Source organism: Dromiciops gliroides, chromosome 1 (assembly GCF_019393635.1).
Source record: "Dromiciops gliroides isolate mDroGli1 chromosome 1, mDroGli1.pri, whole genome shotgun sequence".
Lineage (NCBI taxonomy): Eukaryota > Metazoa > Chordata > Mammalia > Microbiotheria > Microbiotheriidae > Dromiciops > Dromiciops gliroides.
Window position 1 is genome coordinate 738,307,993 of NC_057861.1, and position 24,361 is coordinate 738,332,353.

The 24,361-nt window shown below is 42.4% G+C and overlaps 1 protein-coding gene across 2 annotated transcripts in view; it reads right to left on the reverse strand.

Moving 5' to 3' along the window:
• Positions 1-23,652, reverse strand: part of PTPRG (protein tyrosine phosphatase receptor type G) — an 848,612-nt gene extending 824,960 nt beyond the window's left edge. For both annotated transcript variants that reach the window (XM_044004271.1, XM_044004263.1), the window contains exon 1: positions 23,425-23,652. In XM_044004271.1, the coding sequence (XP_043860206.1) occupies positions 23,425-23,509 (85 nt within the window). In that variant the 5' untranslated portion in view covers positions 23,510-23,652. The remainder of the gene's footprint in view (positions 1-23,424) is intronic.
• Positions 23,653-24,361: the final 709 nt, after the last annotated feature.

The following is a 24,361-nucleotide window of genomic DNA, read 5'->3' on the forward strand; positions in this document are numbered from 1 at the left end:
ATCAGAAAAGGCTCAAAGATCTTAAACTCATCAGAGCTGCCTCAAGGAGGGACTAATAGACACACCCAACTGGGTGGAGTAATCTATTTAATTTGGGCAGTAAATAAACCTAACACTCATCAAAAGTGGCTCAAAGACCTCAATCTCATTAGAATTGGCACAAGGAGGGAATAATGTACACACTCAATTGGATGGAGTAATCTCTCTAACCCTGCAGTTAAATAGGAGGGGAAAGAGATAAAGAGAGAGGGGCAAAAGAAGGAAGGGCAGAGTGGGGGAGGGGACAGACAGAAGCAAATCCCTTTTGAAGAGTGATAGGATGAAAGAAGATGGATAATAGAATAAATATCATGGGGAAGGGAATAGGATAGAAGGGAAACAGTTAACAATAGTAATCATGAAAAAGAGAAAAGGGGGGAAAATTGTACAAAAAATATTTATAACAACTCTTGGTGGAGGCTAAGAATTGAGAATCAAGGGAATGTCCATCAGTTGAGGAATGATGGAAAAAGCTGTGTTATATGATTGTAGTGGAATGGACTTGTGCTACAGGAAATGACAAACAGGACATTCCCCGAAAAACCTTGAAAGACTAATGAACATCTATGTATAGTGAAGTGAGCAGAACTGGGAGGACATTGTGCTTACTGACAGCAGTATTGTTTAATGAGTAATTGTGAATGACTTAACTACTCTCAGCAGTGCAATGATCCAAGACAATCCCAAGGAACTAATGAGGAAGCTTACTATGCACCCCTAAAGAAAGAACTGATAAAAAGAACACTTGTGGATTGTACATATATAACCTGATTGTGATCTTGTGGAGGGGGGAGGAAAGGGAGGGAGAAAAATTTAGAACTCTAAATCTTATGAAAATGAATGTTGAAAACTATCCTTACATGTAAATGGAAAATAAAATAAATGTTTGTTGAAAGAAAAAAAAAACTTAAAAAGAAAAAAAAATAAATGTGCATGGCTGTTCAGTTTGTAATAAAAAATAAAATTAAATAATGAAAAGAAACTCAAGCAGAGAAGTGGTCTTCTTTTCCAACAGAGAGCAGAGCTTTTTCTAAATCATTCTTCTCTAGCATTCAAGAGAAAATAAGCAGAGAATGGAAATCAAGTGGGACTTTTCTCAGGAGACCAGGAGGAAGGAGGAGGAGAGATCATCCCTAGGAGACAAAGGGCTTTGTGATATGGATTTCTAAGACAACAAAAAGGGAAGCATTGTGGTCAGATAGAGACAGAGGACCTGGGTTCAAATTTTATTTCTGATGTTCATTAACTTTATGACCCTGGGAAAAGTCACTTTCTCTGGGCCTCAGTTTCCTCTATAGTAATATAGATGCTGGACAAGATGAACTTTTAAAGTTCTCCTCAATCTTGCCTTCCCTCTGAGACACCCTCCCGCCTCAATTTATCCTATAAACATCTTTTTTGTACATAGTTGCCTACATGTTGTCTCCCCATTAGATTATGAGCTCCTTAAGGTCACCATGTTCTACACGCATGACTCTGTGATAAACAAGAAAAGTTGTTGGGAACTTAAATTTTTTCCCTTCGACAGAGTTGTTTTAGGTTTTGTAATCAAACCCTCTCATCATTTTACAGAGGATAAAACTAGGTCCTGGAGAAGTCAAGTCAGTGTGCATTTATTAAGTGCCTACTAGGTGCCAGGCAGTATGCTAAAGACTAGGTATACAAAATTATGACGACAGTGGTGGTGGTGGTGGTGGTGGTGACCTCAAGATCACAACCTAACAATAGGAGAGGACATTTGCCCAAAGTCAGTAAAGTGGCAGAAGTCCAATTTGAAGCTTATGCCCTCTAATTGAGAGCCTAGGGCCCTTTCCACAGGCCCCATGTTGCTTCTCAAGGAGAGCACTACTTTTTTGGAAATCTCCAGGTACCCAAAGGTTATCAATGCATTTATTCATAGTCAATACCCACCTACTTTACCAGGAATAAACAATAGGCAAGAGAAGGGTTTTCAAAGTCACAACTTTTGAAACTGCTGTCATTGAACCCATGCATTTAACACTTACTTAAAGAGCTGAAAATGGAGGAAGGTGTTGCTTTGGAATACAAACAGTTGTACCTCACCATCATCTGATGCAAAACCCTTGGGTTTGGAAGGAAGGAAAAATAAACAACTAATTTTAGATTCTGAAGACTCCACCAGTGGATGGTACCAATTAAGACATGATGCAACTGCCTTCGACAGAGCCCAGTTTCATTTGCTCTGGGGAACAAAATTAGTAAAAATGAAACCCACACCCAAATAATCTTATTGGAAGGGGGCAACATTTGAACACGGCAACTTGCTTGCTATTGGCTCTCTGTTCTTCAAACTTGATTTACAAAGGCAGGGCCTAGTTTAAGGACTGACTCTAAAGGAACCCTGTAAAATGCTGATTCATCTTACATTTTTACAGATCAAAGCCTGTTTAAAAAGTGCTTTGAGATTTCGTCTGCCTTTCCCTTTGTCTGAAATAGAATTGCTTATTCCCCATCTCTCCCTTTCAGAAACCTTTGTCTTCCTTTCAAGGGTTATCTTACTTGGCACCTGCTCAGGGGTTCCAATGATTCACCCCCTTCTCCTTGATCCTTGCTGTTCTCAACCTCCCCAATTTTCATAATCCTACACTTAACTGTGTGTATGATGTAAGGTGATGTTAAGGCCCAGTAGTAGGCAAAACTGGTTGAGACTCTTTTGTTGTTGTCTCTGCTCCCCCAGAACGCTGCCTGGCATATTATCAGGTATTTAATAAATGATTCATTGAATTGGATCAAATCTTGGGACTAAAACACTACTGTCTAATTTTGCAATTACTCAAGAAGAGGCTATATTTCCAAGGTCCAGAGTTGAGGGCATCTTTTGTAGGTTGGCAATTTAATCCCACCCCAAAGCAGCAGAAACACTGAATTTGAGGAGGAAAAGGCAAAAATATTCACACTGCAGCCCCTTAAGCTTTTCTCTCCGTCATGGTTTCTGAAGTAGGAGTTATGTCCCACAAGAAAATCCAGTGTGTATTATAAGCAAAACACCTTTTCAAGAGATCCTTCATAAAGCAAGGCTGTTTCATATTTTTTGGTAGTGTCCACCACATTTTTGCAGGGACCACACCTGTGATTTCATTGACTTAGGAAGCTCCCAGTGAAGAAACTTCTACCATTGTAGATGTGTTCTGCAACTAATAGTCTTGGAAGTTGCCTGGAGGACCAAGAATGTTATGTGACGTATGAGAGTTATAGACAGTGATTTGCCCAAAGTCAGACAAAGGACTAGAGCACAGGTCTTCTTTCCACCTCAAGTGATTAAACCATGGCTGTCATTGCCTATCACACAAGTGCTAAATAAATGTTTCTTGATTAATTGTGAATAACAAGAGCTCACTAAAAGTAGCATAGGATTCCTTGAGTGGTGGTGATCTCCTCCTCACTTGAGGTCTGGTACAAAAGGTTGGATGTCTTACTGTTGAGTATAGAATAAAGGGAAATCATATTCTGCTATGGGCTGGACCAAATCAACACTGAGGACCTTTACAGGTTGGAAATTCTCAACGTGTGTGGAGATTTGGCTACTGTCTGATAGTAAAGATATTTCTGCACAAACTTCCAGGGTTGTGGTTAATTTTTATTTGTATTCCAAAACTGTATCTTTAAGCTGAAGAGAGAAAGACATATGCAGACTAGATGCCGGGCTTTGGCAAAAGCAACAGAAAATGTTCACCTAAAGCAGGAGGACCACCCAGTCACTCCATTCTGCATGAGCAGAGGCAGGCAGATAATGGCCAAAAGCTGGGCTCCACAGGATTGTAGGTGACACGGGGAAATGCTTTGAAAATCAAGGTGCATTATCTCATTTGATTATCTAGACCGGGCATCCACACAGTCACAAGACTCAAGGGACAATTCACTCTGCTCTACTTTGCCTGTGAAGAGGCTATATTCATCGTGAAAGGCTATGTTCCTGAAACCAGAGAGGTCTTTCATGCTGCAAATAACAGAATGAGCAATTTTTTTTTGTTTTTGAGGACTCTAAAAACCTCCTAGATTAGAAGGAAAGATTTAGATAGACTCAATTGCATGGAATAAACTCATCAGGTTCTGCTTATTTGTAAAGCATTTTTGCAAATATTAAAGCACTATATAAATGTTAGCTATTATTATTCTTATTGTCACCATTGTTATTATTAAAGATCTAGAGATGGGAAGGACCCTAAAGGCCATGTGGTCCAACCACTTCAATTTATAGATGAGGAAACTGAAACTCAGATAGGTTAAATGATTTGTCCAATTAGGTGGCATCAAATATAGAGTACTAGCCTTGGAGTAAGGGAAGACCTCATTTAAAATCATTCAAGTGACACTTAGTAGCCGTCTGATCCTTGCAGAGTCACTTAACATCATCTCTCAGCCTCAGTTTCTTGATCTGCAAAATGGGAATGATAATGGCACCCACCTCACAAGGTTGTAGCAAAGACCAGATATAATGAAGTAACATACACACACAGGGTTTTGTAATCCCTGAGACACCATATAAAGGAGAGCTATTATTAGTTATGGTTAAACATCCAGAGCAAGATTTGATTTAAATAAGTCTGGGTCTAAGTCTGGGATACTTTCCTACTCTTGACTTCCCGACCTCTCTACATGCCTAAAATAATAGGGAATATCTAGTTTAAAATAACTCATACTCATTTTGCAGTCTATAGCTCATAGAGACCTTAGAAAAGTCCTCCTTAACCTTGCCATCCCTCTGAGACGACTCTGTTTATCCTGCATCCATCTTGTTTGTCCATAGTTGTTTGCAATTTCTTCCCCCCCCCCATTAGACCACGAGCTCCATGAGCACAGGAACAGTTTGGATTTTTGTCCTTCTTTATGTGTTCACCTCTTAGCACAGTGCCTGCTACACAGGGGACATCCCCCTTCTTTTCCTTTGGTCTGGACCAAAGACTTTATCAGTATCATGAACTCACAGGGTGAAGAACAGCAAGAGTCTGTAATTTAGTCTTCAAAATCACCTGGGGGGGGGGGGAGAGCAGCTAGGTGATGCAGCAGATAAAGCACCAGCCCTGGATTCAGGAGGACCTGAGTTCAAATCTGACCGTGGACACAACACTTACTAGATATGTGACCCTGGGCAAATCACTTAACCCTCATTGCCCCGCAAAAAAACAAAATCAAAAACAAAAAATCACGTGGGGGCACTACAGTACCCTCAACTCTTAAATCCTGCTCTCCCTGACTCTGGAGTCAAAGACTCCCATCCACTAAACCACAGGATTGCCCATCCCCTTTCATAAATGAGGAAACTAAGACTCAGGCTCAGAGAGATTAAGTGACTTGCCCACAGTCACAGCCAGGGGTCCAATTCTGATGCCTTCAGTCTCTGCTTGGCTTGGGAAACTAGTTTGTGGAAGACTAAAGTTTTATAAATGCTGGCTATTCCTGAAAAGTCAATCCATTGCATAATGTTAAAACACAAGACACGGCTGTGCTTCCTGAATCAATTATCAACCAGTGTTTATTAAACTCTTATGATGCTGGGTACTTTGGATACAATAACAAAAAGAAATAACCCTCTGCCCACAAGAAGCTCCCATTATGCTACTAGGAGGTTACAAAATATTAATAGTTGAATGAACACAAGGTATGCAGAAAGTGATCAAGCGTCATTTCAAGTGGAAGATGGCAGTGATACCAGTGGGGATCATGAAAGGCTTCCCATAAGAAGTAGGAGTTTAGCATTATCTGAGGCTAAGGTTTGTGAGGAACACATGGAGTATCAATTGTGCAAAGGCATGGAGGCAGGAGATGGGGTGCTGTGCTCAGGGTATGGCCCTGTTAATGAGAACGGAAAATGAGAGAGGATGTAAAAAAGAGTACTATGAACTAGGACCAGAAAAGCCAATTAGTAAAGGAATTTAAATGGCAGACTTGGGGTGGTGTATTTGATCCATGAGATCATCTTTTTTTTTTTTATGGGTTGGGGAAGAGGGGGGAGTATGTACCCTGAGGATGGCTAACTAGCACTGAAGACAATGCTAACCTTACTAGATCATGTTCTGCCTATTACACAATCAATCGTCTGCACATATTCTCTATCCTTGCTCCCAGTTACCAATGCATTCTGGTCATGCCAATATGTCTGATGATTTGTCCTCTCCTGGCCCCTATCATTGTTTCCAGGCTAAGAAATGAAACAGAAAAACTGTGTTTGGGATATCTAACTGTTTCTGCCAAGAGGCCAAGTGCTTTATCCTCACCATCTCCAGGCTGATACACTGCCTTTTGCCCCATTTTAGTAAATTGAAAAAGCCTAGGGTCATAAACGCAATACAGTCACAAACACTTCTGTCATGGAAACGTGGTATTGAGTTTTTTGTTTTCTTAATTAAAAATTCATTTTTTTCTCCTTCCCCTGCCACTCCCTCCCCAGAAAAACAAGAGGAAAAAAACCCTTGTAGCACAGGGGCATAGCAAGCAAAATAAAACCATATTGGCCACATACAACAATATATGACTCATTCTCCATATTAGCCTATTACCTCTGCCAGGAGGTAGGTAGCATTCTTTTTCCTTAGTCCCCTGGAATAATGTCATATAAATATGAGGTGTCCCATAAGATCAATGGATCTCTGTTGTGTGTGTGTGTGTGTGTCTCTCTCTCTCTCTCTCTCTCACACACACACACACACACACACACACACACTTTACCTATTTTAAACCAAGGCCTTTTTTTTTAGTGAAGGAATGGACAATCTGTGTATTATATACCCGCCAGTCATTGTCAGTCAAGAAGCTTGTATGTAGTGCTTCCTATGAACCACGTGCTGTGCTATGAACTGTATACTGAAAAACAAAACCAAGAGTCCTTGGTTTAAAGAAGCTCCTATTCTAACGCGGGAGGCAATATACAAATAACTCTTTGCACCCAAGACATACAATAAAGATAGAAGATGTTCATTTTTTAAAACATCCAGGCAAATCTTACCATGGTACAAGAAGATTAGAAGACTAGTAATCTATAGTTCTTAGAATTATACAATGTACTAAGTTTAGTATTTTTGAAGACTGGTCTAGTTATTGGGGCATCTCAGAATCCCAGTCAGGTTCTGTCAGTGTGCTTAGGCACTTAATAGTAACATTGGCAGTGTAAGTAAATATCAATAGAGCTATTTGTGAAATCAATGTGATTCCTGGATTTCTACAGCTTACAGCCCATACTATATATTATGTAAAACACTTAAAAGAATGAATGATCCAATTACCTTTATGGCACTTAGCCCCAGTTTCTCCTTTTCTCCACTCTCCAAAAGAATTATGAGGTATATGGACTACATTGAAAATGGCAGAACAAATTTTGGATGCAAATGAAATATTTTTAACCTATTCACTAGGTGATACAGTGGCTAAAGTGCCAGGCCTAAATTCAAATCTGGCCTCAGACACTAGCTGTGTTGACCCTGGGCAAATCATTTAACCTTTGTTTGCCTCAGTTTTCTTATCTGTAAAATGGGGATGATACATATAACCTATGGAGAATTAGGAACTCAAAACATTCAAAGAAAAATGTCAAAAATTGTTTTTACATGTAATCGGGGGAAAATTAAAATATTTAAAAGAAACATGAATATGATGAAAAATGCTTTCCACATCCAGAAAAAGAACTATTAAGTCTGAATGCAAATCCAAGCATACTATTTTCACTTTTTTTGATTGTTTTTTCTTTCTTGTGGTTTTTCCCTTTTGTCCTGATTCTTCTTTCACAACATGACTAATGTGGAAATATGTTTAATATCAGATTGCGTGCTGTCTTGGGGAGGGGGAGAGAGGGAGAAAATTTGGAATTGACAAATCTTACAAAAATGAATGGTGAAGAGGCAGCTAGGTGGCGCAATGGTAAAACACTGGCCCTGGATTCAGGAAGACCGGAGTTCAAATCCAGCCTCAGACACTTGACACTTGCTAGCTGTGTGACCCTGGGCAAGTCAGTTAACCCTCATTGCCCCACAAAATAAATGAATGAATGAATGAATGAATGAATGAATGAATGAATGAATGAATGAATAAGTAAATAGATAGATAAATAAATAATTAAAAAATGAATGGCGAAAAATATCTTTATATAAAATTGGGGGAAAAACACTATTAAATCCTTAAACTATAAATAAATAAATGAATGTTACCCTGGATGAAGGTAACAGCCACCAAAAAACCAAAATGGAATAAATGTGAATAAATAATATAAATAAAATTAAAATATTCAATAATGAGGACAGGGGGAAGAAATGGGTATGATAATAGTACCTACCTTCCAGGGTTTTTTTTAGCAGATCAAATAAGACAATAATTGTGGTTAGCTAGCATAGTTCCCAGAACATGATAGGTGCTATATAAACATTAGCTAGAGCAAACTTTTTATTATCATACTTGTACTGGTAAGACTATAAATCCATTCAAGACAGTGTCAACAAGCATTAATTATGCACCTAATGTATGCCTGGCACCATGCTAAGCCCTTAGGCTACAAAGAAGAGCAAAAAAATGAGTCCCTGCCCTCAGGGAGCTTACAGTCTAATAGATGATGGAAAGAGTGCTAGACTTGGAATCAGAAAAACCTAGGTTCATAGGTCACCTCTGACACCGAGCAGCTGTATGATTCTGGGAATGCGGTTTAACTTCAGACAATTCTCTAAGACTAAGAGTTCTAGGAGGCAGCAAGGTGGCACACTGACCCTGGATTCAGGAGGACCTGAGTTCAAATCTGGCCTCAGACACTTGACACTTACTGGCTGTGTGACCCTGGGCAACTCACTTAACCCCCATAGCCCCGGAAAAAAAAAAAAGACTAAGAGTTCTAGCCAGATCATGATCTAAATTGGTGGACAGAATTCCCAAGCTAACCAAAAAGAATCCCAAGTCCTTCACATGGCCTACCTCTGTACATAAGCACCAACACAGAGCAGAAAGAAACATGTACTATAAACATTACCAGGAATAAAGGCAAAATCAAGATCCCGACCAACCCATCCACAGAAAAATACTAGGCCAGTATCAAGAATTTTCAGTCACTCAGAGAATGAGTTTCCCATTTTCCTGTCTCAAAATAAAGACTTGAAATGTGAGTCTTTGTAAAGGACACGAATGCTTAAAATAATTGAAGTTTTGGAATGAGTCATCAAACAAGCACTTCTCACTTAGTTAAGCCTAAGTACACAGTCCAAAGTTTTCACAGCATTGTTCCACATGCGATTATTTAACCCTGACAACAGCCACATGAGATTGAAGGAGCAGTGGACAACCTAAAATACCGTGGAAATGTAATGGATCTGGGTTCAAATCTTGGCTTTAACATTCCCTACCCATATGGCTTTGGGCAAGCTATATGACCACACTCTAAGCATCAGTATCTCCATTTATAAAATATCTCTCGATCAATAATCCTTTGATTAAGAAAGTAAGGCCCAGAATTTTGGAAAAAAAAAAACAAACTCATAGCTATACATAACCCCCAAAAGGATCTAGCACTTTATGCTAAAATATTTTTTTTTTTAAGTCAGATTAGTAGCTCTTGGACTCTCCAAAATCTAAGGGAAGCTTTATTTTTTTTAGGGGGGGGAAGGGGGGTCAGAGCAATGAGGGTTAAGTGATTTGCCCAGGGTCGCACAGCTAGTAAATGTAAAGTATTTGAGGCTGGATTTGAACTCAGGTTCTCCTGAATCCAAGGCTGGTGCTTTATCCACTGCACCACCTAACTACCCCCTAAGGGAAGCTTTTTAAGGCCCTTTGCTAGGACCAGTTATTGGCCAGGTCATTTAAGTTGCACCTACTTCTTTCTTTCTTTTTTTGTTTCTTTCTTCCTTTTTTTTTTTTGCAGGGCAATGGGGATTAAGTGACTTGCCCAGGGTCACACAACTAGTAAATGTCAAGTGTCTGAGGTTGGAATTTAACTCAGGCCCTTCTGAATCCAGGGCTGGTGCTTTATCCACTGAACTACCTAGCTGCCCCTGGTTGCACCTACTTACACCAAGCAGCATAAACATTTAACCAGGGAACCCGTAATGTTGGGATCAAAGGTTTCCCACATTTTTGTGCTATGGAGCCCAATGGCAGACTGTTAAAGCCTACAGACCCCTTCTCAGAATATTTTTAAAAGCATAGAATAAAATGCATAAGATTACAAAGGACATTCTATTGAAATACAGTTATCCTTCAGAGGACTCATGATGAAAAATGCCATCCACCCCCAGAGAAAGAACTGACAGAGTCGGACTACAGATCAAAGCATACTATTTTTTACTTTCCGTATTTTTTTTTCCTTTGGGTCTGTATCTTCCTTCAAGACATGACTAATATGGTAATATGTTTTGCATGATTGAACATGTATAACCTATATCAAATTGCTTACTGTCTCAGGAAGGAGGGAGATGAGAGAAAATTTGGAACTCAAATTTCTTTTTAAAAAATGAATGTCCGGCCTCAAACACTTGACATTTACTAGCTGTATGACCCTGGACAAGTCACTTAACCCTCATTGCCCTGAAAAAAGAAAGAATGTCAAAAATTACATGTAACTAGGAAAAAATAAATTGTTTTTTAAAAAGTAATAATAATAATAATTTTTTTTGAAGTTCTCACATGCCAGATTAACAATCCCTGGACAGACAGTCCAAATGATCTACTGGAGAAAAGTAGTATCATGGGTAGTATGTTGGGTTGGATGTCAGGAAGACCTGAGTTTGGAACCTGCCTCTGACACTTCCTGGGTGACCCTGGGCAAGTGATTTAACCTCCCTAAGTCTCAGTTTCCTTATCTATAAAATGGAGATAATAGAACCACTTTCCAGGTTGTTCCAAAGACCAAAAGAGACAATTGATGTAAAACCCTCCAGAAATGTTAAAGCTATGTAAATGTTAGCTATTACTACTTTGTCAACTCTCAGCTTCCCTGACCTCAGGCAGACCCAAGCCTAGGTGCCAACAAATTATTCCTCTGTCTCTCTGTCTCTCTCTCTAGTTCTGCCATTGGCCCCCTCCCTTCCCTTCCCTGATCAGCCTCTTTCCCAAATACCCAGTAATCCATCACATGAAAGATATTTTAAAGAGCACAAATCCATTGATATTAAGCCTATCTTTCTTTACAATCTAAACCAGGGAAAAATAAACTATTTTTAGAAAAAAATTTACAGATATATCATCATCCCAGATAATTTACCATCTTGTTTCCTGTTCCTGAGAAATGATCTTGGTGAGTAAAATAACACAATGCCTCAGGAAACCTTCTCTTGGTAAGGTGGAATTCCTAAGAATTGGGTTCAACAACAGAAAGATGCACTATTCATTCGGCAAACATTTATTAATTTCCTAAGTACAAATCCTTGTATCCAGCACGAGAGAAGACGTGAACATCCTTAAGAATGATCCTGAAAGAATATCAGTATTCCTCTTCAAACCACCATCCACAAGAGATGACACTGAGGAGAAAGAGCTGTGGCCAGATCTCTTCTCATTGGCTACCTTGGTCCTCATAACAATTTTTGCATCTACAGTCTTGGGGTCTTGGTTTTATCAAATTAAGCATACCACAGACAGTAGGGCAGAACAGAATTATTGGATTGGGCCACAGAGCACTAAAGTTCAAATTATAGCTCTGCACTTAACACCTGTGACCTTGGACAAGTAATTTTCTCACTCTAGGCCTCCGTCTGCACAAATATAAAATAAAGAAACCTTGTGTATAATGTTAAAACTCTTTCCACGTATTCAAACATGTGTTTGTTTCCATGTGTTCCAGTTTTGCTGAGCTGGATTTTTTTTTTTTGAATCTTAAGGTACGGCTCTTTGAGATGGGGAGAGAGGAGGCATGTGGTGGGAAATAGAGGTGATTCAAAAATAGAGCAATAAAAATTATCCCCTCAAAAATGAGGGGCGTTGGAATAGATGACCTCTAAGTTGCCTTCCAGATTGAAATCTATAATTCTATTTATTCCTGCACTCAGGGCTTGCCAGGAGTTCCCGGGAGTCAGGGCTAGATACTTGTAATGTCGGCATCCAGCCTAACTGGATGGCATTGGGATGGATATGTGTATATGCATATACATGAACTATAATTTGACTTTATTTATAGTAAAATAAATTTTAATCTATTAACCAAGGTCCAAGTCAACAATATGAAGATTAGGATTAAAATTGCCAGATATCCTCAGACTCTATTTCCAGTTATTAAGTTATTTTGCAGGTAACCTAATTTGCAAAAAAGGTTATCTCTTCAATGTAACAAAATAAAATCCTTTGCTAATTGCATTACTTCCCTGATCCAACCACAGCATTATTTCCATAGGTGGGTAAGCTCTGTACCTATTTTTTTTTTAAATTGTGTATTTGATAAGAATATCGGGCTCTGAGTTAATGTCAATGAGATACAGAAAGGTATTCAAGGAGAAAACGTATATCTGTAGGGTTAATAGACTTCAACACAAATGATCTCATTTAAATACTGGAACTGGGTCCTTTCAGAGAAGGGGACAAGAACTATTTATCCCCTTTCATGAGTCAAGAAAGTGAGGACCAAGATTTTTGACCAATTAATTCCCCAAGGCCTCCAGCAAAGTAAAAAATAAAGTCAGAATCAGAAGCTAGTTGTCAGTATCACCAACATTGGATGGGGTCTCTGAAGCTACCATATTTTACTTTTGATTAGTTCTAAATGTTTTTCTTGTGTGTGTGTGTGTGTGTGTGTGTGTGTGTGTGTGCACGTGCGCGTGTGTGCGCACAAAATACATGAAGGCTGAAATCATACCCCAAGTTGTCTTTTACAAATTAAACATCTCCAGCTCCTTCCATCAATACTCTTATGACATGGTCTTGGATACCTTCACCATCTCAGTCACCTTCTAGTGTGCCAATGTCTTTAAAATGTAGTTCCCAGAACTGGAAAGACTAATGAATAGTGGCCAGGGCAGTGTCCAGTAGGACTACTGCCTGACTCCTGGACATAGTGACCCTCTTAAGAAAGCCTACAATTGTATTCATTTTCTTGACTGCCCTGTCACAGAGCTGATTCCTATTAAGCCTAAGCAAGTCCATTAAGCCCTGACACATCTTTTCCAGACAATATGCTGTCAAGCCATACCTCTCCCATCCTGTATTTACAGACTTGACTATTTGAACCTAAGCAGAAAACTTCACATTTATTCCAACTAAATTTCATCTTATCCATGATCTAAGACTTGGAGTTGATTTCCACCTCAGACAATACTGCGTGTCCATAGGTCGAACAGTTCAATTATCTATAAGATATGCATAACTAATATGACTACAGTGTATATAACTTACTGGTTGTGTAAAGCTAAGGAAATCGATTAACCTCTGTGCCTCAGTTTCTTCATCTGTCTTGTGAGGATAAGAAGAGATAATGCATATTAAACACACTGGGAAAACCCTAAAGCACTGGTTATATACATCATTAATAATCCCCTTTTGGACATGAAAACTACCCATAGTCAATGATACATCTTAGTATGGAATATTTTTAATGGATATATTTATGTGGTTTTGTAACTTTCATCATAACCATGTTAACTAAAAATTAGTTAACTGTAATGTCCAAAAAGACATCTGAATTTTGTTTAGAATATTTCTATACAAATGTTTGAAATAGGTCTTGGAGAATGTCTATTCAGATAATTTATAATGTTCTTTCTATCATTACAAAGATCTTTTTTTTCCCACTGACAGTACAGAGGTGAACTTTATGTCCAAATTTCATAACAGATAGCATTTGTATTGCAGTGTAAGGTTTGCAAAGCATTTTACAAATATCATCTCATTCAATTCTCAAAACACTTCAAGGTAGATGCTATTATTGTCCCCACTTTACAAAACAGTAAACTGAGAGAGACAGAGTTTAAGGGAGTTGGCCAAGGTCCCCCAGCTAGAAAGCATCTGAGGTAGAACTTGGGTCCTCTTGAGTCTTAAATCTCCTACACCACCCAGTTGCCTATATATGGTGTCTTACTCTACACAGGGCTCTTAATTAGGAGACAAGACAATTATTTCTGATTTCTATACTCTGGCTGGTGCTTTATAGTCCTCAAAACAATGCTAATAACTGACATGTGCTGAGCACAAGTGTTTTTATATATCTCATTTAAACACTCTCTGTGAGGTAGGTATTATTAGCATTCCCATTTAATAAATAAGGAAAGTTGAGTCTTGGGCATTTAAGCAAATTGCCCAGCATTGTGGGATTATAGATTTAGGGCTAAAAGGGACCTTTAAGGGTTAAGTCCAACCCCATCATTTTAATGAGGAACTTGAAACACAAAAAGGTTAGTTAAGTGAGTCACAGAACAGTGTCTGAGGGAGAATTTGAACTCCGGTCCTCCTGACTCCAGGACCAGTGCTCTGTGCCACCTAGCTGCCTCTTGGCCCAGATAATTTTGATTGATCCCCAAGGCCTCCAGAAGAGGCAATAATAATAATGTCAGAATTAGAAGCTAGGTCTCACTGCACCACCCATCAGCCTTTTCGACAGCGTGTTTGTTTAAGAGTATATATGGTATGTCAAAAAAAAAAAAAAAAGAAAAAGAAAAAGAATCTATGGGGATTCTATGGTATGATTTCAACCTAGATCTCCCCAGACAAAGTCCAGTGCTCTCTTCCCTTTACTAAGAAGATATTATATTAGGGGGCAGCTAGGTGGCACAGTGGATACAGCACCGGCCCTGGATTCAGGAGTACCTGAGTTCAAATCCGGCCTCAGACATTTGACACTTACTTGCTGTGTGACCCTGGGCAAGTCACTTAACCCCTAATGCCCCGCAAAAAAAAAAAAAAAAAGATATCATATTTAGATCTGGAAGTGACTTCAGAAACCATCTAATCTAACCTCTTTATTTTATAGAGGCCCGAAGAGGTTAAGAGCCTTGGCCATGGTCACACAACTAAAAACTGTCAAGGACAGAATTTGAATGAAGCAGTCCCCAGAGTCTAGCTTCAATGCTCTCTCCAAGGTACTGGCTTGCTTCTCTAAGGGTTCATAATATTCATCCATAAATCCAAACACCATTCCTAGTTTAAGAGGAAAAAAGGGGAATTAAAAAGCCACCAGCAAGACTTGTTCTCTATCTGTTGGGCACTGGAGTGCTAGCCATTCCCATGAACCACAAGTTCCAAGTGTGTCAGCCTGTTTCAGCTCCAAATAGTGAAGTCCACAGAGTCCTTTACATTCCCATTTCACTTGGCCAGAGATGAATCCTGCAGACTTCAGTTTTCCAAAATGCTGAAAAGACAAGAGTTATGCCTCTTATGTGTCCACAGGTTTGAAACCTAAAAAACTCCCTGGAGACCATTAAATCCAAATCTTCATTTTACAGGCAAGGAAACTGAAGACAAGGAAAGGTACAGTGACTTGCCCATGGTCACAACAGAAAGATCTGAAGCCAAGTCCTCAGACTCCAAGGCCAACATACTATGCTGCATCCTGATGTCACTTTTCTCCATGTGCATTGATGACAGATTTAAATGTTTTGTCCCATTGCTAAAGTAAATACAAAAATTATTTGCACATAACTGAATTTGAATAGGCTAAAAACCCCCCGAAATTCAATGACATAAGCATTCAGGTACCCACTCCATCATGGCAGCCACTGTGCTAGATGCAAGGATATGAAGAGAAAAATGACTCAGTCCCTGCCTTCAAGGAGCTTACATTCCAACAAGGGGATGCAAGACAATATGCACGATGATGAGGAAATACAAAATAGATACAAAATATGAAGTGATGGGGAAGAGGCAAACTCCCATGATCACGGGAAAGGGCTCTTGTAGGGCAAGGCACTTCAAATGGGATTGAAGGAAGAAGCTAAAAGATGGGTAAAAACAGATGAATGAAAAGGAATTCTGTTTATTATGTGCTTTGGGGGGAGGAGAGTAGAGCTAAGGATGAGGGGGAATGAATAAGAGCAGTTGACCTTAACATTGCATTCTACAGTTTACAAATCAATGTATATGCATGCGTGATCTCATTTGATTCTCAACAACCGGTGAGGCAGGTACTTCATGTATAATTCTCTCCATTTTATAGAAGAGAAAACAAAGGTTTGTACATGCCAAGGTCAGAAATGAACATCGGAAGCAGCTAACATTGTACCAGGCATACACTTTGGGAAACTCAGGGCAGGCCATCCTTTATTCTTCTGAAAAAAATGAAGTCCTAAGGGCTAGATCCCATGAACAAGTAAGTATGAGTGACCTCTGAGCTGTGTTAGACAAATCATAAACTGAGGGATGACAATTCTCTGTTACAGAGGAGATGTCCTAAGGGTGAATGCAGCAAGTTACTGCGTAAAACATAGAAGAACACCAATAAAACACTTTTTAAAACACAAAAATAAATTTCATCAAGGGACACAAAGGGGGCAATTTTGTTACTCCCTTATTAAACTGAATATATGCTATAAATAAACACTAGGCAGCCGGTAGCTCAGTGCACCGCACCTGGAGTCAAGAAAACTTGAGTTTAAATCTGGCCTCAGACACACACTAGCTGTGTGACCTTAAGCAAGTCATTTAACCTTATTTCCCTCAGTTTCCTTATCTGTAAAATGAACTGGAGAAGGAAATAGCAAATCACTCCAGTATCTTTGCCAAGGAAAATCCCAAATGGGATCACAAAGAGTCAGACACAACAAAAGCATAAGTTCAAAACTTTTTTCCAATCTTTTTTTAAACAAACTTTTTTTTATGATTCTTTCTTCATTTTATATGTTGAAATATTTGTTTGCTGATGATAAAGTTCCTAAACAAAAAAAACAAACCCAATTATAAACTGAAGCAACATTATTCCAATTCTAGTTGATTAGAAGTCAAACACTAACCTTTCTAAATGAAAGCTACCTATTCTAACTTCAAAATTCTAATCAATGAAATTTGAATTGTAAGATCTGCAGGACCACATATCCGGAGCCAGCAGGAATGTTAGAAATAATGTGGTCCTACCCCATCCCCCTTCATTTTATAAATCAAGTCAATAAACATTTCTTAAGCACCCGCCACGTACCACGGGTGGTACTAAGGAAACCAAGCTCTCGGTCAGTTAATAAAAAGAAAAGCCAAGAAATCCAACCCCAGTCCTCTAACTCCAGATCTAGTGGCCCTTCAAGGATACTGTGCTAGCAAGTCCATAAGTTTAATCTTATACAATACTTAATAAGTTGAGAAAGACAAATACACTGAATTATTCTCTCACCCTGACTTAAAACGACAGACATGAAGACTTTTGGGACACCCTGAACAATTGAATTCCATATCCTCTGGTTCAGTTGAAAGACAAGTGGTAGGCGGGACTCCTTAAACAGCTACTTATTACCTGTCTAACCTAAGGTAAGGTACTTCCCCCTCTCTGGGCATCAGCTTCCTCTTCAGTAAAATAAGGGGTTTGGAATAGATAATAATCATAGCTCATAATTCTATAGTGCCCTAGGGTTTGCAGAGTGCTATTCAAACAGTATCTCATTTGATCTTAATAACAATCCTGTAAGACAAGTGCTTTTATTTCCTCCATTTTACAGACAAGAAGACTGAGGTTCAGAGAGACGAAAAGATTTTGTCTGGGCCACGTAGCTAGTCAGTTGTCTAGAGAATTCAAATCCAGTCCCTGTGGGCTTCAAGTTGAGTTGCCTTTTCCGGTTGAATAAGATGGTCTCTAAAGGACCTTTTGGTTCCTTTGCTGGATACAGCACCAAGGGGCAGATCCATCTATGAATGTTAGAAATGCTTTTTTAAAAATCCCCTAAAATTTTTGCAGGGAATGGGGCAATGAGGGCTAAGTGACTTGTCCAAGGTCACATAGCTATTAAGTGTCTGGAGTCACATTTGAACTCAGGTACTCCTGAATCCCGGGCCAGTGCTTTATCCACTGCGCCACCTAGCTGCCCCTGAATTTTTTTTTTAATTTCCTGAACTGAAAAGAAGCCACATTCTTCTTGGCCCTGGAAGCTCCCTTTCCACAATGCTCCCCGACCCAGCACCAGCTTCCAATAGCTCCTGGTCTCCTAAAAAACTGCACCAAAGACTTTATGGGTCGCTGAAAGACTTTTCAAAGCTTCATACTAAGACCATTACTGTGAATCAACCCCCATAAAGCTGTTAAAATACATCAAAGCTCTCATTCTGTTTGGCTGCCTCCCTTCAGGTCCATGACTACATCCGCAACATATCAGCAAGTTTCAAGACACTGGGTTTGGGAAGAGAAGGTAGAAGCCCCCTTTGACTTTTTCTACCTGCAAGAACTAGTTTATTTCCCACCCACCCAAGACCCTCATCCAATCCCTCCCATCTTCCCTACCCTTCCCACCCCCACCTCCAGCCAAAGATGTGCTTTCAAAATAAAGGAATAATTAAAGAGAAAGAATTTCCAGCATCATAAAACCCACAGCCTCTAACTAGGCTTGGAGAGCCCTCTCCTGTACATACCATAGCTCTCTGTCAAACATGAAACGTGTACAAATAGACACACTTTGCTGAAGGAGAAAAGGAGATGGACAGTGGACTCATTACCAGTACAGGCCCAGTTTTAGAGGAGACAAAAGAGAGAAGGAGCTAACCATTTTAAAAGATCTCCAGCAGGAAACTAAAAATCATTGTGTGACCTACGTAAATAATGCCACAAAATTCAGATTTTCATAGGTGATATTTCTTAAAGTGGAACACACCTGCTTTGAGGCTCCTCCAAAGAAAAGGTGGGTTTTTTCTTTTTACATTTTACCAATAATTCTTAAGGATTTGGACTTTTAAATGGGGAAGGGGGGGCATTAAAACATCTTTTTTCATACAGGTTATCACATTTTGAAATAATTTAAAGTAAATGAGTCCCTTAAAAAAACACATTTTCAAAGAATAAAAACTTTCAGTTGATTTTTTTAAAAATATAGAATGGAGAGACAACTATTATGGAAATCAGGAAGGCCTGGTTCAAATCCAGCCTCTGACCCAATGGCTGTTCCATCCAAATCACTAAATTCCTTCACTGCCCACATACAGCTCTCTGCGATTCTTACAGGTACATAAAAGTGCTCATTAATCAGGATTAGGGGTAGGAGTTTCCACACAAGAAGTGACCTACTTAGAGCCACAGAGCTAGCTAGAAGTGACCTTAGAGATTTTCTATTTCAACTCCTTCATTGTAAAAATGAGGAAATCAAGGCTAAGAATAAAGAAGTAATTTGTCCAAGGTCACATGAGCAGTAAGAAGTTCTTTCTTTGGGGATACTGACATCAACTTATACAAACCTCTTTTTCCCCAAACTCAACCTGAATTTTTTTTGGATGTCAGATTCATCATTATACCCTAAGTTGTTTCATCTGAAGATGAAAATAGAAAGAAACAAAGGAGATGGGAAAGTCTAGCGTGGTAGCTTTGTGTCCACTGGGTCTTTTAGAAAGCAGCTGGTCGTTCAAGACTTGATGAAGTTGACTTATATGGGGGAGGGAGGTTGAGAAGAAGCAAGAAACTTTCTCACCCCACTTCCATGACTTTACATTCGCTGACTTTACAAACACTATTTTTATAAAATGGCATTTGAAATTAAAACACACACACGCCCTGCACAGACCTCTAGTGGCATGTGCAAAGAACATTGATTAGATTTGTATTATATGTAGATTCCTCTGGCTTTTAATCGACCACCTTTAAGATTTTGACATATCAAAGAAAGTCCAGCAAAGCTTGTCTGTAGGAAATGTTCCCACTACCTGCCTTGTAGATGTAATTATTGCACTTGCTCTCTCTCTCTCTCTCTCTCTCTCTCTCTCTCTCTCTCTCTCTATATATATATATATATATATATATATATATATATATATAAATGTATATATCTCTATATATAAATGTATGTATCTCAGAACCAGAGAGAAGAACTTCACTCAGATGGCTGAAATAGAGAAGAAATCAATACAAAGGAGATAAATGTTACTTTCTGAAGAGCTGTAGAATTTTAAATAGATGGGATTTTAACCCACTTGGTAGCTGATTTTATATCCCTTTGAAGTCACTTAAATTGTCTGAGGAATATGTCTGATTCAGGGTCTGGTTATGTCACTGCATCTTTGAAAATGTTACTTTGAGAGCTGATTTTTACAAAAGCCAGGCCCAATTGCTGCTTTAAAAAAAATGCAATCCAGGCTTTCACTTTAGAAGGTTCAATAAAGCAATGCCAAATAAAGATGTCTACAAGCCTCTCAAAATATGAGTTCTCCCCATACTGCTTGCACATATAGGGAGGGGCAATTAAATTTCTCAGAAGAGTTAAGGGAGGTTCCTATGGGGAAAAGGGGGTGGGAAAGAAATAAGCTATCTTTTAAACCCTTACCTAGGGATGGCCTTACTCTGAAAAACTAGAGACATGTCACTGTAATGGCAAAGGGATACAGGCCAGCAAGAGGCTATTTCTAAGCATGGTTCAAAACTATAGGCCCAAGTCCTTCTTCTCTGGCTTCCATCATTTCTGGGAGCTAAAGAACAAAAGTCAAAAACAAAAACCTCAGGAAGTATATTCTATGCTCAGTTTGCTCAGCAGTCCAGAATCGACAACGGGGCTAAGGGTACCCAGGGCCCATTCACTGTCAGAAGGCAAAATGCCAGGTATGATTTTGGGGTCTTCTCTCTCCTTTTCTTTTTCTTTCTTTTTTTTTTTTAAGAGACTCCAGTCCTGAAGGATAGAAAAAAGCTCAGCAGAGCCCCCACTGGCCCACCTGCATTATTACACCTTTAGAAAATGGACTACCAGAATTCTCTAAGATTCTGACATTTTTAACTTTCCCAGGCTTCCAGTTCACATAGCTTCCCTCCAGGGCTTTCCTTTTCAAATCAGATTCTTCCCTGCACTCCCCCAACACTTCGCGGCGCCCCGGCACCCTAATTCCATCCAGGGGAGGAAGAGGGGCCAGGGGTCGCTGGTGGTCACTTGGCCAGCCACTGTAACCAGCACGGGAGAAGAGAAATCTGGGCAAAGGGAGGGAAAAGACTGCCCCACCAAGCTGGTATCAACAGTGTTCCCATTCTGGATTCTGACTTCTCTGACACAGGGAAAATTGAAGACAGAGCATGCTTGTTTCCTGTCTAATGTATCCCAGAGGTACAGGGAGAGACAGATGTTTTGTTTCCATTTTCCTACATTTGGCAATATTCCCCAACCTTTCTCTTAGCCCTCCCAGTGCTTTCCAATGCCCCACAGCCCCTAGGAACGCTCCCCCCCCCCCAATCGAGAAGTGGAAAAACTATGGGTATGATTCACCCTATAAGAGAATGGAATGGTCAGTAAGAAGGAGGAAACCTGGTTAGAGGTACCTGGAAATAAGAGGAGAAGGGGGAGCTTTCAGGAGGACATTCACCAGCAGCTCAAAGTGTGCGTATGTGTCGGGGGTGACTAAGGGCCTATAGTTAGGAGAGCGAGCCCATCATCTATCTGCCTAGACCTAGGACTGAGCTCCCGAATCGGCTACAGGGACTCAGCTGGAGGTGGGCAGGGCACTAACGAGAGGGTACAAAGCAAATCCCCCGCCACTGAGAAAATAGGAGTCCAGGAGGGACTTTCTGTCCCAGGCATTAACCCCCCTTCCATTCCTTGCCCCTTACACAATGCCTCCCTTCCCAGCAGTGACCACCGTTGGGGGCAATAATGGGGGGGGGAGGAGACAGGTCAGCTCAAGGGGGGTGGGGAGTGGGCTTGGGAGCAGACGGGCGACCAGCCCGGGCGCCTGGGGCAGACGCTGGACCCGGGCTCGCTCTCTTTCTCCCTCTCCCTGGGTTCGCTCGGGATTCTGCTTCGAGGAGCACTGCGCCAAAAGCCGGCGCCTCGGCCGGGGGAGGGGGAGGGGGTCCGGGCACCGACGGGGAGAGCCGGGGGAGGGGCGGAGGCACCAGGGCTCCAATAACCCCTCACTATGACACGGTCCCCTCTTTCCTCTCGCTCTTCACATATCACTCACACACACACACACACACACACACACACACACACACACACACACACACACACACACACACACACACACACACACACCCTCCACCCCAAGCCAGCACAGGAGCCAATGGGTGGCTTGCAAATCTTGGAGGATTGGGGTGGGGGGCGGTGCAGACAGACTTAAGCCCCTGCACCCTGAAGAGCAAGCGGCCAGAGGCAAACTGCCCTCCCAGCCACGGGGGAGAATGTACACAGCAAAGACTATAGTTCCCGACCACCTCCAGCCCTCCGAGGGGCGCGGCTGGGGCCCGCTTGGTGGGGAGGGGGTAAACCCGAGAAGTGCCCCCCCCCCGGGCGGGGGATGGTACAGATGGCTCCAGGGGAGGAGGGAGGAGGAAGGGAAAGCGAGAAGAGACGAGTCTGAAAAGCCCCAGTTGGGGGGCAGGAGAGGCGGCAGGCCAATGTTTCTGGGTTTTGGAGAGCCGCCACCGAGATCGTTTCAAGTTCACGGCTGGGCTGCCCGGAGGCGGCGGTTAAAAGGGCAGGGACTCCCGAGGCTCTGTTAGGTGGCAATAGCGGCGACCCCAGCCACACGCTCACACTCTCGGGTGTGCACCGCCTGGACCTGCCCCCTTCCCTCCCCACCCCCAACCCCGAATTAAGATGAACCTCCGCCCCACCCCAGCAGTCTCCCGGTCAGCTGCCCAAGGGAGGCGCGCGGTTAAAAGGGAAAAGGAGAACTTGGTGAGACAAGTGGCCGCAGGCTAGTGCCGGGGGGAGGGGGAAGCAGCGCTTCGTGCCCCCCCCCCCTCCACGGCGACCTTCGCAGCCTTCTTAAGCCCAGCTAGTCCGGTGGCACCCTGTACCCTTTTCCCCCGATCCAGACCACCTCCTTCTTTCTCCCGGCTCTCCTCTAAGTCTCCGGGGTCCAGCCGCTTCCCGTGTCCCCAGGCTGCCAGCGGCTCTCTCGACTAGGTCCGCGCCTCTCACCTCGGCCCCCAACAAAGGTGCCCGAGCCAGCCAGCCTGCTCCCCAAGCTCCAGAGCTCTGACAGTGGCCGGGTCCTTAGAAAGACAGAGCCAAGACTGAGGGCTCGCTCCCTTGCGCAAGCCAGCCCGGCACTGCCGGGGGCCGAGGGGGCCGAAGCAGCCAACGGGCCCGAACCCCCTGCCCAGCCCTCCGAACCCCAGCTTTCCCAAAGATCCCGCCTGCTCAAGTGGCGGCGGCGGCGGCAGCAACCCGGCGGCTGGGGAAGGGAGGTAATGGTCAGCGAGCCCGGCCCCCTTCTCTGCCAGTCCGGCCAAGCACCGGCACCCCGATGCCCTCCTCAGCCTGCGCCACCAGACCAGGCATGGGCCAGCAGCCCTCGCCGTCCACAGCCCCAGCCCGAGGTCCCCCTGAACCCTCGCCCTCCCCCCGCCCCAAACCCCGGGTAGCTGCTACTTACCCGGGAAACAAACGACATAATGGAGCACGGAGCTGGTGATTTTCAAGAAAAAGATCCACCAACACGGTTCCAAAAGCCTCCGCATGTCCAAAAACGCACATCGAAAGGGAGGAGGCAGCTGCGATGAACTTGTTAAATAAGTTTCTTTTCTTCCCTTTGCCTTTTTTCCTTTCTTTCCACTTTTCTTCTTCGTCTTTCCTCCACTCCACCTCTCACCCCCACCCAAAGTCCTTTCCCCCCACCCACCCCCCAGGAAACAACCAATCACCCCAAATGAAAAGTAACAAGGTAGCAGAGTCCGGGCAGAGAAAGGCGCTGGGGGCCGGGATGGGAGGGTGGGGGGCGAGCCGGGGTCGGGAGAGGGGGAATGCCCCGGGGGAGTCCGGGAGGTTTCAAGGTCCGAGGGCTAGCCCTAGTGAGCCGGCTCAAGCAGCCCGCCGGCTAGCCGGCCAACCAGCCAGCAGTGTGAGCAGGAGCTCCAGTTAGCTCCCGCTCCGCTCGCTGCCCCGGGCCTAGAGCAGCAGAGCCCGGGCTGGAGAGACACCCGAGAGCTCGAGCGAGCAAGGGAGCGATGGAGGGAGCGAGCACAGATTTGCCTCCTCCGAACTTGGGGCACCGGCGACGGCCAGATGCAGCGGGCGAGGCTGGCGAGGCTAGCGAGGCTGGCGAGTCTGGGGCTGGGGCTGCGATTCCGCCTCTCCTTCAGGCAGGCAGCTCCTTCCAGGGCCACGGGAAGGAAGGCATGTTGGCTAAAGGGGAAGGGGAGGGTGGAGAAACGGGGAGGAGGAGCGGGAGTCCAAGTCCGAGCCGGCGGCGGCGGCGAAGGAGAAGAAAAAAGGCCGAGCAAACGGCGAAGAGCAGAAGGCAGGGAGCTCAGAGCGGAGAGCGGGCGAGGAGGGCTCGTTCAGTCCATGCTCCAGAAAGTTGTGGCTTCGCT